General features: G+C 33.0%; 1 protein-coding gene across 3 annotated transcripts in view; it reads right to left on the reverse strand.

The window, feature by feature from the left end:
- LOC118192357 (NACHT domain- and WD repeat-containing protein 1) overlaps window positions 1-14,417 on the reverse strand; it is a 342,710-nt gene that overhangs the window by 13,422 nt on the left and 314,871 nt on the right. For all 3 annotated transcript variants that reach the window (XM_085820425.1, XM_085820426.1, XM_085820424.1), the window contains exons 12-13: window positions 6,631-6,815; window positions 5,655-5,779 (exon numbers count right to left, since the gene is read on the reverse strand). In XM_085820425.1, coding sequence (XP_085676551.1) covers window positions 5,655-5,779; window positions 6,631-6,815 — 310 coding nt within the window. The remainder of the gene's footprint in view (window positions 1-5,654; window positions 5,780-6,630; window positions 6,816-14,417) is intronic.

Consider the following 14,417-nt stretch of genomic DNA (forward strand, 5'->3'; position numbering starts at 1 on the left):
GTGATGAATCAAGTACTCACATATGTCTCTTAAGAGTTTTATTGTAGGTTGTGTGTTCAAACAATTTGTACTACAAGTGTAATCAGCAAACAATTTATAAAGTGTAGCCCCAAACATGCAACCTCCAAATAGAAGGAAATATGATGCAAACTTCAAGTAAAAAGTCCTAGGGCTCTCGATTAACAAACAGATGGTAAGATATTGGAGAATAAAGATGCTATTAAAGAAAATGCCAATGAAAAAATGTTCTGTGAGAAGAGGAATAGCTTGCTGGCCAGATTTAGAAAATAACACTGCAGAATGGGTACAATTGTTATGCTGTTACAAGAAATATGTTTAGGGTTTATGCACTGAAGCAGGCATGGACCAATCCAGAACAAGGCCAAGGATTTAAACAGTAGGTTTGTGCAATCATTTCATGAAAAGAAAAAAATCTGGTAATATAACAGAAGAGAAAAATTGCATAGAATTTACCACAAGACCTTGACCATAAAATTACGAGTTTTCACATGTTTACTATTAGTATGAGGGAAAATACAACTTTCCATACCTAACATTTGAAATATGGATAAACACATGAACTTCAATTTAATAAACAATTCAAATATGGAAACAAAAGGCAGTTATTCATATCAGAAGTACAGATCATGAAAAGAAGAGGATTTATTACAGTATTATTCACATGGCAGATGGAACAAAATTAAAATCCATGGTCATCATAAAGAGGAAAATTACACCTCTAATAAAATTCCCACCACGTATTTTCATACATTTTCATGGAAAGGGGTGGATGCACAAGAATGGTGTTAAATTGTGGATGGAAGTTGTGTGGTTTTGGAAAATTTGCATGTATTTTACAAAAGCAATGCAGTCTTTTCATTGGGACATGTTTCACAATCAAGCAATTGAGAACATTAAAAATCACTTAGAATACTATTAAGATTGCTGTTATACTGGGTAGTTTAACTTCGAAGCAACCTTTAGAAATCTCTCTGAATAAATCATTCAAAGATCACACATGTAAACAATAGAATAACTAGATGATGAACGTACCGTAATTTCCGGAAGAAAGGCCGCATCAGCGTAAACGCCGCACTCGGGAAAAATGGCAGGAAAAAAATTAAAATTACACAGAAACGCCGCATCAGCGTAAATGCCGCAATAGATTAAATTGCGCATGACATTGTCGTGGGCCGTATAGATGCAAAATCTCAACCTAAGTCCTGATATATGACATACCAGTTAAGAAAAATGCATGAAATGAAACCATAACTCAAAAATAAATTAAAGGTAAGAAATGTGGAAAATATATTTACCTTCACGTATATACTTATATTTACCCACTAAAGAAGTCCATATTTGTAATACTCAGACTATATTATAAAAAATGTTGCAACATTGAAATATTAAATTTGGATGGCAAAAGGAAATTTTAAATTTTACTTACAAAAGGAATTACAACAAACTATACATCATATGAAGCCATCAAAATCTGATTCTTCACTATCTGAATTAAAAAAATTTAGTAAATCCTGATCTAAGTCCAAGTCTTCCAGATCATCACATTCATCCTCTTGGTTTACAGTCTCTTTATCTAAGGCTATAATTTCAGCTTCTTTGAACCCTGTTATTATTCAAGATGTTTTTACCGATTTCCACGCACTTCCTACCAACTTTGCAACTTCTTCATAAGATGCTCTACGCATTTTACCACTTTTGGTATACGTATGCAATCCTTCACTCATCCAACACTACCACTGCTTTTGGACTTCAGCTTTGAAGGATTTATTACCTGACAAATCTAGCGGTTGTAAGATTTTTGTCGAACAACCAGGAATTATTGCTTCGGTCGTAGACAATTTTTGACATCTGGTTTTCACTGACTCAAGTAAATGAGCACACATGGAATCCATTATCAATAACCCTTTTGGTTGGAAAAAAGATCGCATACGACACTGCCAAACTTTTTGTACTCACTCATGCATGATTGTTTTGCACATCCAGCTGTTCTCGTTTGCACAAATAATTACGCCATTAGGAAAATCTCCCTTAGGAATAGTCTTTCGTTTAAAAATGATCATCGGCTTTAGCTTGTCATCGTTTGCGGCACACATGTAAATGATGTTCTTTCATGCCCCATCGTAAGCCCACATACAGTTTTTGCACCAGTTTCATCAACAGTTCTGTTTGCAGGAGAGTCGAAAGCTAACGGCGTTTCATCCATATTTATTATCTGTGACCGAAGAAGTTTTTTTTTGTCAATAATATCTGTCACATATTTTAGAAAAGATGCCTTTTGTCCTGCCAGTCCATTGGTAATTGTTGCCCAACTGTTGTTCTAGTAGACACAGAAATATTTTTTCTTTTCATAAATCTGCTACACCTCCTTTGAATTGATTTATGTTAATTTGTTTTGCTATAAATTTTGCTTGTAAGCGAATTTTTACAGTTGAAATTGCCATTCCCTTTCCTCGTTGCTCCTTTATCCAGTTTGCAAGGTCGTCCTCTAGATTCGGCCACCTTACAGTATCACTTCTTTTGGCTCGTTTCTGTTGTGGCATATTTTTAAGAAGTTCTTTTTCAGTTCTCCAACATCGAATACATCTCTCGTCCACTTCAAACTCTCGAGCTGCTGCTCGATTTCCAATTTGTTCAGCACGTGAAATTACATTAAGCTTAAAACCAGCAGTATAGCTTCTGTGCCGTTTAGGTGACATTTTCAAAAATTTTCCACTCCCTTTTTACTTAAAAACTGTCCAACAAGTACTTGTACCCAAACTGATGGGATCTGTATCTGGCAGAATGCCAAGAAAAATTGATTCATGCTGAAGGGGAGATACATCAGAGTTCATTATTGCGAGGCAGGTGGAGTCGTGTCCGCCTTTAAAAAAAATTGCAGAAAAGGCAGGGGTGGAGAGAGGATGGGTCTTGGAAGATTCATCGAATCGCAGAGGAGAGAGACTATTCAAACTGCTGAGAATGTTGATTTGAAAGGGGGAAGAATGTTATTGTTCTGAGATCTTGTTTAGGGTGAATAAGGCATGTAGGTCCGTTCAAGGGAAAGAATGAAAACAAAATAACGTTCGCAAAAAGCAACTGAGTGGTCTTTTGATTGGGAACAGCAACAGTCTATGCACAATGACAAGGCCATCCAAACTATGTACAATGACCATCATAGGAAATATTTTACTTTTAGTGCACCTAAACGCCGCACCCGCTGAAAATTTAAGTTTTAAACACGTAAACGCCACAGCGTTTCTTCCGGAAATTACGGTATATGAAAGCTGGAGCTATGCGGGCTGCGTCACTTGATGTGCTGTGTGATCTTATAAATAAATCATTCAAAAAAGAGAAATTAGAAACAGTGTTAGAATCCTTCAAAAAGTATGGGGTTTCTAATGCTATGGATGGTACTCAGGACTATTTGCCTATTTATTAGAGCATAGTGATGATGAAGAGGAAATTGACTAGCCAGGTACAACATGGGAACCATATGAGGAGCTTCTCGACAATGAAAGTGAGGATGTACTTGAGGAGCTCTAGCATTAGATCAGGCATGTCAACTCAGTACCTCTAGCAGGACAAATAGTAACAACACTGCAAACCACAAGGAAGGAGAAAAAGCTATTTCCCCCCTTAATGATATATTTAAAAAGCAAATAAGTACATAAAACCATCCTAATACTGTAGTTCTTCCTTGAAAAAAAAAAAAAAGTCCTGAAAGTAGATGTATAGCTATTGGTTCTTTCCTGAGAACTTACAGCATTTTCCTTCCAATGCAGATGTCTGGATACATGGTGCTTGCACTAACAATTTTCAGAAGTCAGACGAATGCCCATTAACTTTGATATTGTTGGGGATTTGTTCCTTTTCATCAGCGAAAAATTTTGTTCACATTAACATGCATGGCTAAACACGGAAATCACATAAAGTACAAATCTGCAGCTTATTGAGAGGCACACAAGCAAATATTTGTAAAATTCAAGATACTGACGTTTTAGCTCTACTTACTTTCAATTCACTGAATTTTTGCTTTGAATCATTAATTCCATCTGTAAATGGTCTGCAACGTTCTTAACATCGATTGAGAAAATATTTTTATAAAGAGACCACCTTAAGACTACTTTTTTAGCATCCAAGGTTTTACACACACCTCAATATAGGGTGGAATTCTGGTTTTCTATTAACATACAGATGGTGTTTACACATTTTTAGAACAATTTCAGGGCTGTTTAATTAATATTTAAAATGTAAAGAGTATTTTTTTTAAATGTTTAATCTGAAATGTTTGATCTTTGTTTCTCTTGTTACCTTTTTTGGATAATAAGTCTGCACTGTCATATCCACAATAGAAGGGATTTTCATGAAATTTCCAGGGGTATTGATTTCTTATCCTTTTCCACTACTTTCCAAAGTTTATCAATCATTGTGGGGTCTGCACTTAGAAAGAGCTCTTTCCAACAGACCAAAGGCATAACTTTCCAAACGAGAAATGTCAGGGGACTTGAAGAATACATTGAAAAGGTACATATGCAATACCTGTATCAGACTTCCTTTATTCCAAGCGATGCAATGGTACTTTTTGAAGTATGAGTTGTTGCTTTGTCTTGATGAAGTTTCACTCTGTGAAAGTCATTGGTATAAAGAAACAGAATTTCTTTTGTAAATATCCGACACAAAACGTTTTCCTTGATAATGTGATGAGTTGATTTAAACATTTTTTCACTCTTCTTATTTTCAATTTCCCATTGTATAAGAATCCTGCGACAATCCTAAATCTCTTACTGAAACTTTCTTTGCACTGATGAAACAAGATTTTGTACATTTCTTTTTCTTCGTTTTCATTAATAAAGAGAATTTTTTTTCTTTCATTCATTTAGGTAAACCCATACTTCATCAAGGCTCACAATGTATTCATTCATAAAGTTTACTTTCTTAAGTTGTAAATTTTTGTTTATCGGGCATTTGTTTGAAGAAGTAATGACAAATGGTTTCTCTTTCTGATTAATAATGTGCTTATTTTGTGCTTAGAAATTTTAATACCATACATTTCACTATGTTTCTTGGAAAGTTAAAAAAAAAAGTCCTTCAATCCATACCTTGTTTATATGTGACAATTTGAAAGAAGAATAAATTTAAAAGTAGCAGATGATATTTCTCATTTCAAATAGCATGTTGTTACCAGAAATTGTTATTTCAAAACATTTGCTTTTCTTACTTGTTTATTGAAATCGTTCTAAAAATGTGTAAACACTCTCCGTATTATAATTATATACTGTTATTTTCTCAAACTGTGGGCTGTAAAAAAATGAGTCAAAGACCATATGTGACCCCAGGACTGTGAGTTTGACATGCCTGCCTTAGATGATGAATATGAGAATTTTGTAGGTTTTTAAATATATTTGCGAGTGATTTATTTTATTTCATAATGGTTTTGATGCATATAAATTTCGCTCTTTTTTTTTTTAAATCTGCCCTCTAAGATCACCCTGTATTTTGGGGGCCTTTTTTTATAATTCAATTACTCTCTCATCTGCAGAAATATACGGTTTATTAAATAAGAAATATACATTATTAACATTGTTATTATATTAAGATAAAATTTTGAAATACATAATAAATAAACCCGTATATGCTTTAAAACATATGGGTACCTTTTGTAACATCCCATACTCGTACACTTCGATCTCGACCTCTAGAATCATATGTTAGACATCTTTTACCTAGCTCTTCCATTCGAATCTGATCAACTGGAGCACTATGTCCTCTCAGAGTGAATCTACATTTAAAAAGAGATATCATACATTTTTTATATATGAAGACTTGTTTATGCTTATTTAATGCACATCTTACTAATGTTGATCACTTTCTTGTATTTTAAGCAAGATGAATTAAAAATAAATAGGATAACAGTCATAGTGTCATCACCGTGACACGACAGCAGAAGAATATTCATGACAATTCTTAGTTTTTTCCATAGATGGTTGCTTTACAGATTAAGTGCAGCTACCTTTAATTCAGAATGCACTCATAATTGAAATCTATTATCATAAACTGTAACCTGAGCTAAAAACACAAGAGTTAGAATACATACATAAATGACACTAAATTAACTAATTTATGTTTACAGGCATACACTTTTTTTTTTTTTTTTTTTTTTTGGTCACTGGTTTTAACTTTTACCATGGTTCTAATGATAGTATTATGGTAATTAAATGAATTCACTACATTAATTGTAATTAATGCTAAATATTGCAAATTAACAGAATAAATCTAAATTACTACAATTCTGCATTTATTTTATTTTTAGGGTTTTTCTAAATATAAGAAAGTTTATCATTTAGCAGATTTTTTTTACATCATTAATGGATAAAATTAAATAAAAATTACATTGTTCACTTACAGACTACTTTTAAACTCCCTTTTTGTAAAACTTTCACAATTACCATAAAGTTACAATACTTATGCAAGACTATGGTGAGATGGTCATTGAATCATAATTTGATATAGATTATCCATATAAACATCTTACAGTGTAATTTTTTATTGCTGAACAGAAATTTTAATATCATGTATTCCTCAATTTATCACAATATAATTCATATAGAAGGTCAGACAAAAAGAACTTACCTTCTAGCCCCTGTTGACAAATCCCAAACTAGCACCCATGTATTTTCCAAACCATTAATAACGCAACCACCTTGAGAAGATATAGCTATGCTGCAACTACTACTTTCTGGTTTCCATTTCTTAAATAATGTCCCACTTTGTAAGTCATATACAATAATGAAGTTTGGTGATGCATCATGCAATTCCTATGTGGACAATAAATACACCTTTTGAGCATGTAAACATATTATTGTAAATAAATGCACAGTTTTAAAAATGAAATGGGAAAAAAGATTTGTGTAGTGTAATATCTAAAAACTGAAAAAAAAATTAATATCTAGAAGTAATCAAACTCATAAAGAACCCCAGTTTTAATTCAAATATGAGGTTAGATTTTCATAGCTAAGAGCTTTGGATGTAAAGCACACCAGTTCTCCCTTCTACAAAAAATTTAAAACTTTTTATGGAATAGAGAAAGACAAAATCATAATGAAATTTAGAAGTTCTAATTAAAGATCACATGCATGTATGTGTATATATATGTATATATATAACTGAATGATGAATTTATGTATGTATATATATATAAACACACACATGAATCGCAATGATGGCAAAAATGTACTGGCTCTTTTTAATTTGACGTAATGAAGATTCCAAAGCCAAAAGGATAATGAAATATGAAAGAACTTTCCCTGGACAGAGATTTACAAGCAAAATAAAATATGAAGGTTCAAGAAGTGAAATTTCCTAAAGTCACATAAGAAATACATAGAAACTACAGCATTTCAGAATCTTGACAGAAATTTGAATATTTGGGAATGTCCCTGACTCAAATATTCCATTTGTGGAAATTGATTACCCATGATTTGTGGAAATAAGACTTTTGTAGAACAGCCATTTATGCGTCCATTACAAAATGCACTTACCCTGAAGATAATACAACATATATAAACACAGATAATCTACTAGGGAAAAAATGAGGCAAATAGTAAATTGCAAACTGCAGTACTTACGTGAATTAAAAGTTAAATATGAATCATTTAATCTTTTGTACAATTAAAAATTTTTTTCACCAGTCTGAAAAAATTAAGAATTGTTTTGAAAAAGTAAATCAAGTTTTATTATTAAAATCATTTAAACCACTTAATAGTCATTAATTTCCTTCAGAATATTTATTTTCCAATTTACATAACTGTCAGCTTTGAAATCTGAGAAATCAGAAGATTTCATGCAAAAATTAGGAGAAACTAAGAGGTCTTCATGTTTCACGTGGGGATGCGATTTCAGGATAATAACAAATCGATTTAAATTCACTTTACAGTGTATTACAAGAGAAAAGAATTCCAATGCCCTCTCCTCCATAATAGTTAATTTTACCAAATGTAAAAATATTGTTGCATATATCTGCAGCTATTTTATCTGTCTGTCTATCTATTCAAAATCACAAAGCAGAAATTAATTAAAATGACCATCAAATGTAGTAAAAAAACTGTTTATTAAAAATTTAAAAATGAACATAAAAGCAATTGGAAATAAAAAAAATAATAATAAGATGGTTAAGGCTGGTAGAGTTTTAAAAATTTGTTAATTTTGAGTTAACATTACTTGCAAACTGCCACATCCAGTTATGTGCAGTTTGTTCCTTTTCTTAGAGAGTAAATTAGCTACTGCACTAGCACTGAACTTAGTCAAATATGATGAAGAAAAAGCAAATAAAATTTTCTGTACTCTTGCCCATAATCCAGAGAGCTGGTATTGACCTTTGAAGCCAGAATTTTTTACAACCATTTCGGAATTTTAATTTTAGTTAGCCAAGAATTTTATTAGTTCCTCTTCAAAGTTTAATGATTCTGCTGTATCTGCATTTGCAAAAGGATCTGAAACCCAAACTCGGTATATTCATATTTAAAATATCCTTTAATTAATCCGTAAAATCAACATGAAGAATGTCCAAGTGTTGGCAGTAAGAAAGCAAATCTTCCTGTTTTGCAGAGATGGCTGATAATATAGAAAAGTGATTGTATTCACCTCAACCAATTATGAGTAATAATGTTTATAAGTTTAACAATGTGATTACATGGAACGCAAATAGACTGGCCCACAAAATCAATGAATTGTGGGACTTCGTAAATGAGTACAACCTCGATATCAGGTTCCTACAAGAACATAAACTTGGCCTGGAAACTCCTTTCTATGTGTTCCTACAAGAACATAAAACTTGGCCCGGAAACTCCTTTCTATGTATCTAACTACAATGTCTACAGGTCAAACAGATAATATGTATGGAAGATGGTCTAGAGGAGGTGGAACGGCACTCCTTGTCAAATGCTGAATTCCCCATCATCCAATTAAGCCCGTTCACAAGAGCAGATTTGACCGGCAGCGAAAACCGGTTCTTCCAACGTGTCCCGTTCACATGGGACAAGCATTAACTGCTTTGCCGAATTGGAGGTAGAACTTGGTTGAATGTTCCTTACCTCTCGGGAGCAGGGCAAATGGGGAGATTTCCCGTACTATTCCGCGCGGTTCACTTAATTTTAGTTACTGCTCGCTTGACTGTCAGCGAAACAATCACGCTGATAGATGTCTGGGGATGTGATAGCATCCCCCCAAAACTTAGATAGAACTGTATAAGATACGGAAATTATAGACAAATACAGACAAGGTTATCTGATACTGGTTATACTCCAGAAATATCGTTCAAATTAAAAGTAAAGTTAAGACAAGTGCATATCGGCTTCAACGCGAAAAGGGACTTGGTACCTTTTGAATGATTTTTTTAAAAAAAAATTAAGTATTTCCATCTACTTTTTATGAATATTATTAAATGGTTTTGTGAGACAAAATAATTTTAAGCTGAAAAAAGTTTTTGCTAGTATTTTTTTAATTTAAATTTTTGAAAAAAAATTTTACAATTAAAATGTCTTTCTTCTCCTACAATTTTGAATGTCTCGCCCCCAGTTTTTTTATTGTATTTATTAGAGTGTTCTTAATAACTTCAAGGAATGATTTTGCAATTAATGAATTAGTTTCTGAGGGAAAAAAATACACTTTTATTTAAATCTTTAAAACAAATATGATCTCGGTCACATTTTCATTTCAAATAATTTTTTCCTTTCAGTATTTTGCAAAACCCATCCTTGTTTCTATAAATTATATAATTTTATATAAGCAGTAAAAATAATAAAAAATTTAGTCCATACCTGTAAATGTTTTAGGACTTTAAGTAAAAGGATTTATTTAAAAAAGCGCAAAAGGTTTCTCAGTTTGCATTTGCAGTTTAAAGAATACAAACTGTCTAAATAGACATTTAATCATTTCAAATCTTTAAAATTTTATAACTGAATTTCAATACACACATATGTATATAAATCAAACCTAGTGCTATTTATTCAATTGGTAAATATAAACATAAATTACAAACCATTTTTAAAAACCTTATGTGGCCAGAAAAATTGCAAACCTCATAAAACGCAAGCAGAATTTTCCTTTACCTGTTTTTGTTTTGTAAAACACGTTCAAAACAATTTTAATACATTAATTAATTATAATATTGTTGCGTGCATACGGGTTTGTAATAGATTGATAATAGTTCGTAAATGATTGTCATTGCACTCAAATCCGATGATAGCTAAATTAAATTTTTTTTATCAACATAAACACTTCAAAGTTCTGGAATTTTCCACAGAAATATTCGTACAAGTGTTTAGAATATCACTAAGTATAATCAGTAGTTATGCTTCAATCTAATAAGAACGTTAAACACAACGGAATGCAAAACCCATCTTAAGAGAAAGTTAACTCAGAAATATCTCCAATCTCGTGCTGAACTAACAACTGGTAACAATAACAACTTATATAGCATAAATAATGTCATAAAAATAGTGTGGTATAATGAGATTATTACTTTGAAACTGATGTTTTGAATTGATGCCAAAGAAGAACCAATATTTCCCATTCTGCTTCATTGCATATCTTTCAAAAAAGTAAAAAAATCATCCAATTAATTTCCTTTAACATTTTTTTTTTTTTAAATGCGAAAAGTTTGTTTTATAAGCTGTGAAAATGTCAGAAATTTGTAACCGATATATTTTTAGATATGAAATTTTAAAATTAATGGGCGTCAGAAGTCTGAAAATATAATCGATTTTTAAAAATTCTCCCAAAATATTTTTAAAAAAAATTATGCTAAAAATTTCATTTAATTTTTTTTTTTCTTCCACAGTCTGTTATGGTGCAAACTATAATATTCTGAGATTTTCAGTTTATTTGTTAATATTTGCAAAAAGTCGTTTCAACTTTAAATTTGAAAAAATCTAATCCTCTAAAAATCAAAAGCGTGACACCACATCCACAAGCAGTGTATGTACAAAGTTTGAGTTCTATATCTTATTGGAAAGCAGTTTAAAAATCCATTACCATCTTTTAACCACAGCGACAAGTATCAAGAGTGAACTAAATAACAGCTTATAAAATAACAATAATAATTAAAAAGCATATATTTTTCAGGAACTATTACAAAAGTTCAGGCACCAGTTGTGAAAGGACAGATTACAAAATTAACAGCATTAAACCACATTAAAAATATGTAAACAGTATTAGAAATCTGCCAATTCAGAGAAGTGATTGTTCACAGAGGCTTTAGGTGTAAAGGGGAAGGAAGACGGTTGTCTTCTGAACAGGTCCTAAAGACGAAACTCTTTCATGTCTCCTTTTTCTCCCCTTGCTAATGGCAGCTGTGCAAAGGAGCGTTGCATGTGAATGGGGCTTTACAATTCTATAGCTTTCAGTCATAGAGGCCTCAGTTATTACACTCCCCCATAACATACACTTTTATCTCCACCAAACATATCACTTTTATCAAATACCCCCATAACATACACTTTTATCTCCACCTACATTCCACTATCTTGTAATAAAGCCTTAGTCGTTGCCAACTTGAACATTCTACTCTCAATTGGAAATGATGCTATTATAGGTGGAGATTTAAATGCACAACACTGCACATGGAATTGGCTATAATTTAAACCCCACACGAAACGTAATATTTAACTTATGGCGAATTCGGCGGCATTACACATAGCAGCTCCAAACACCCCAACACGATATATAGCTGGTTCTACAGGAATTATAGATTTTTTCCTGCTAAGAAATACCAGCAATCTGCTGGACATTTCTGTGCTGGATAAACTCTCTTCTGATCGTAACCCAATTACAACAATTTTTGACAACAGTAGTTATACCACACCAGAGCGTTTACAACTGACTGGCAATTATATGCCAAAGTTCTTAACAACATGTATTACACCCTTCCAATGACACATTCAGGGAATGACATTGAAAGTCTGATCAAGGAGTTTACTGATACAATTAAATACACACATGAATATGCAAGAAAAGAAGTGGCCCGCAAGAAACACATCAGATCAAAGGAGCTACAACAATTTATTAAGCAGCGAAATGCCGCAAATAGGCATTTTCAGTGCACAAGAAATGTGACTGTACATAACACAGTCAAGTTCCATACTAACGAACAAGCACAACTTGACTGGACAAACTATTTTAATTCACTCTGCACTGATTATAACTCACTGTGGAGAGCTATAGGAAGGTATAAGAAATGCTACAATAAAATTCTAAAAAGGCCTCAAAAGATCCACTACACTGAAAGAGAAAGCAGAACTTTCAATTCAGCATCTGGAATCTGTTTCGCATAAACAACATTCATGAACACAACAACCAAGCACTTGGTTACTAGCGCTTCCTACACATCAAATCCATATGCAGACAACATTATTCCAGTCTTACCATCAAAAGTCTTTAGCTACATCAAAAAGCTGGAAAAGAATAAGAGCTGTGGCTTTGACAAGAATAAGAGCTGTGGCTAACACCATGATAAAGAACTTTCCAATCAAAACAGTGTTCATCTTCACCAAAATCATCAACGATTCTAGAACGGCAATACTTCCCAAACATCCGGAAATTAGCCATCATCACTCTGATCCTCAAGCCAAAGAAGCTTGCTTACAGCACCAGAGTCATACAAGTCTTCTGTCATCTCTCAGCAAAATTAACGAAGCTGTTCTACTCAAGAGAATAAATACCTACCTGGACAATAACAATATCATACCTTACCAGTTCGGTTTTAGAAGAAATCTCTCCACAACCAATCAACTCTACAGAGTAGTTGAGATTATCACCGAAGGATTCCAAATCATGAAGATCACAGGGGGAACTAACTAATATACAAAATACATAATCTGGGTTTCTTAAATTATATAGCAAACATAATTAAATCGTACCTGACAGGTAGACACTTTTTTGTACATGTTTCTTGCACCCCCCCCCCGCACTTTGTCACACTAATATATAAAATACACAATCTCGGTTTCTCAGATTATTTCAAAAACATAATTAAATCATACCTGACAGGCAGACACTTTGTCGTTCATGTTTCTGGCACACATTCTTTAAATTAGCCAGTGTCTCCCAAGGGTCCTACACTTTGCAATATTTACATGAGCAACATTCCCACCATACCCAACATCACATTAGCAATGTATGCAGACAACACAGTGATCTTGACACAAAGTGCATTTCTTAGTCCAGTCACTGAGTGCTTCCAAGAGCACATTTAAACACTTGAGACTTGGTTGCAAAAATGGAAAATTCTAGCAAACATGTACAAGACCCAAGCCATCCTGTTCACCAAAAAGAAAAAGATAAAAAAGAATCTCAAATTTTATGGAACTACTATCCCCTGCACCAAGCAGGTCTCTTATCTCGGGGTGATCCTCACTAATTCTCTCACAATGGCCACACGCATTACATCTATTATTCAGAAGTCTGAGCCCGTAAAGCATATTTCTTCCCCTTAATTGCACAAAAGAGAATTCTTTCTGCAGACATCTTGCAACCATTGCTATGTTATGCATGACCTGTTTGTACTGTTCAAACAGGAAAAACTCCAGACAGCTCAAAACTGCATTCTGTGCCAAATTACAGACCCTCTATGGTACGAAGAAAAAAAAAAAAAAAAAAAAAAAAAAGAGGATTTACCAGGAACTGAAGATGGAATTATTAAGAACTTGTTATTACCGAATTGCAAACAACCTTTATGAATGACAAAAATTGATTGACAACCCCGATAACAAAATATGACACTATGATGCTAACAATCCTATGCACTTTAAAAGACCTATGTCAATTCAGAATATGGACAATGATTAAGTTCCGACTATGTATGTGTGTTATCTCTGCTAACTTCTGTTGTACCTGTGTTCATTTACTTATAGCATATTCAGTATTTACCATGTTTACCTTTAATTATTTAGTCACATTGTGAGCTCACCTGTACCAGTTTTATATTTAGTTATATTTGTTTCTCCTTCCATGCATTTACCTTTAAAAAATCTAATTTTTCGATTAGGAGTAAGGCCTCGTGCCTAGGTACCCTGGTGAGTACATCATTACCCGGAGGAGACAATACTAAACAGAATTAGGTGTACGCATACATAATGCTAATTAAATTTTTTAATGCTTATTTATGCAATAACAATAAGATGAAAAATTTAGATAACTAGATAAAATGTTTACTCATGAAAACAGGTATTTTCAAAGTATTCTACCAATATTAATTTCCTAAATAGGTAGGTACATCACAGTCGCCCCTCATGTCCATCTTAACGTACCCCCTCCCCATTTATCTTTAGACATCTACCACTTCCATGGAAGGCTCCAGCTTGCAGAGAGGCGGTACCACCCTGTAAGGAGCCTATGATTCACACAGATCCAATATTTTCAAA

This window comes from Stegodyphus dumicola, chromosome 7 (assembly GCF_044657685.1).
Source record: "Stegodyphus dumicola isolate Sdum_Otavi_A_Nest chromosome 7, ASM4465768v1".
Lineage (NCBI taxonomy): Eukaryota > Metazoa > Arthropoda > Arachnida > Araneae > Eresidae > Stegodyphus > Stegodyphus dumicola.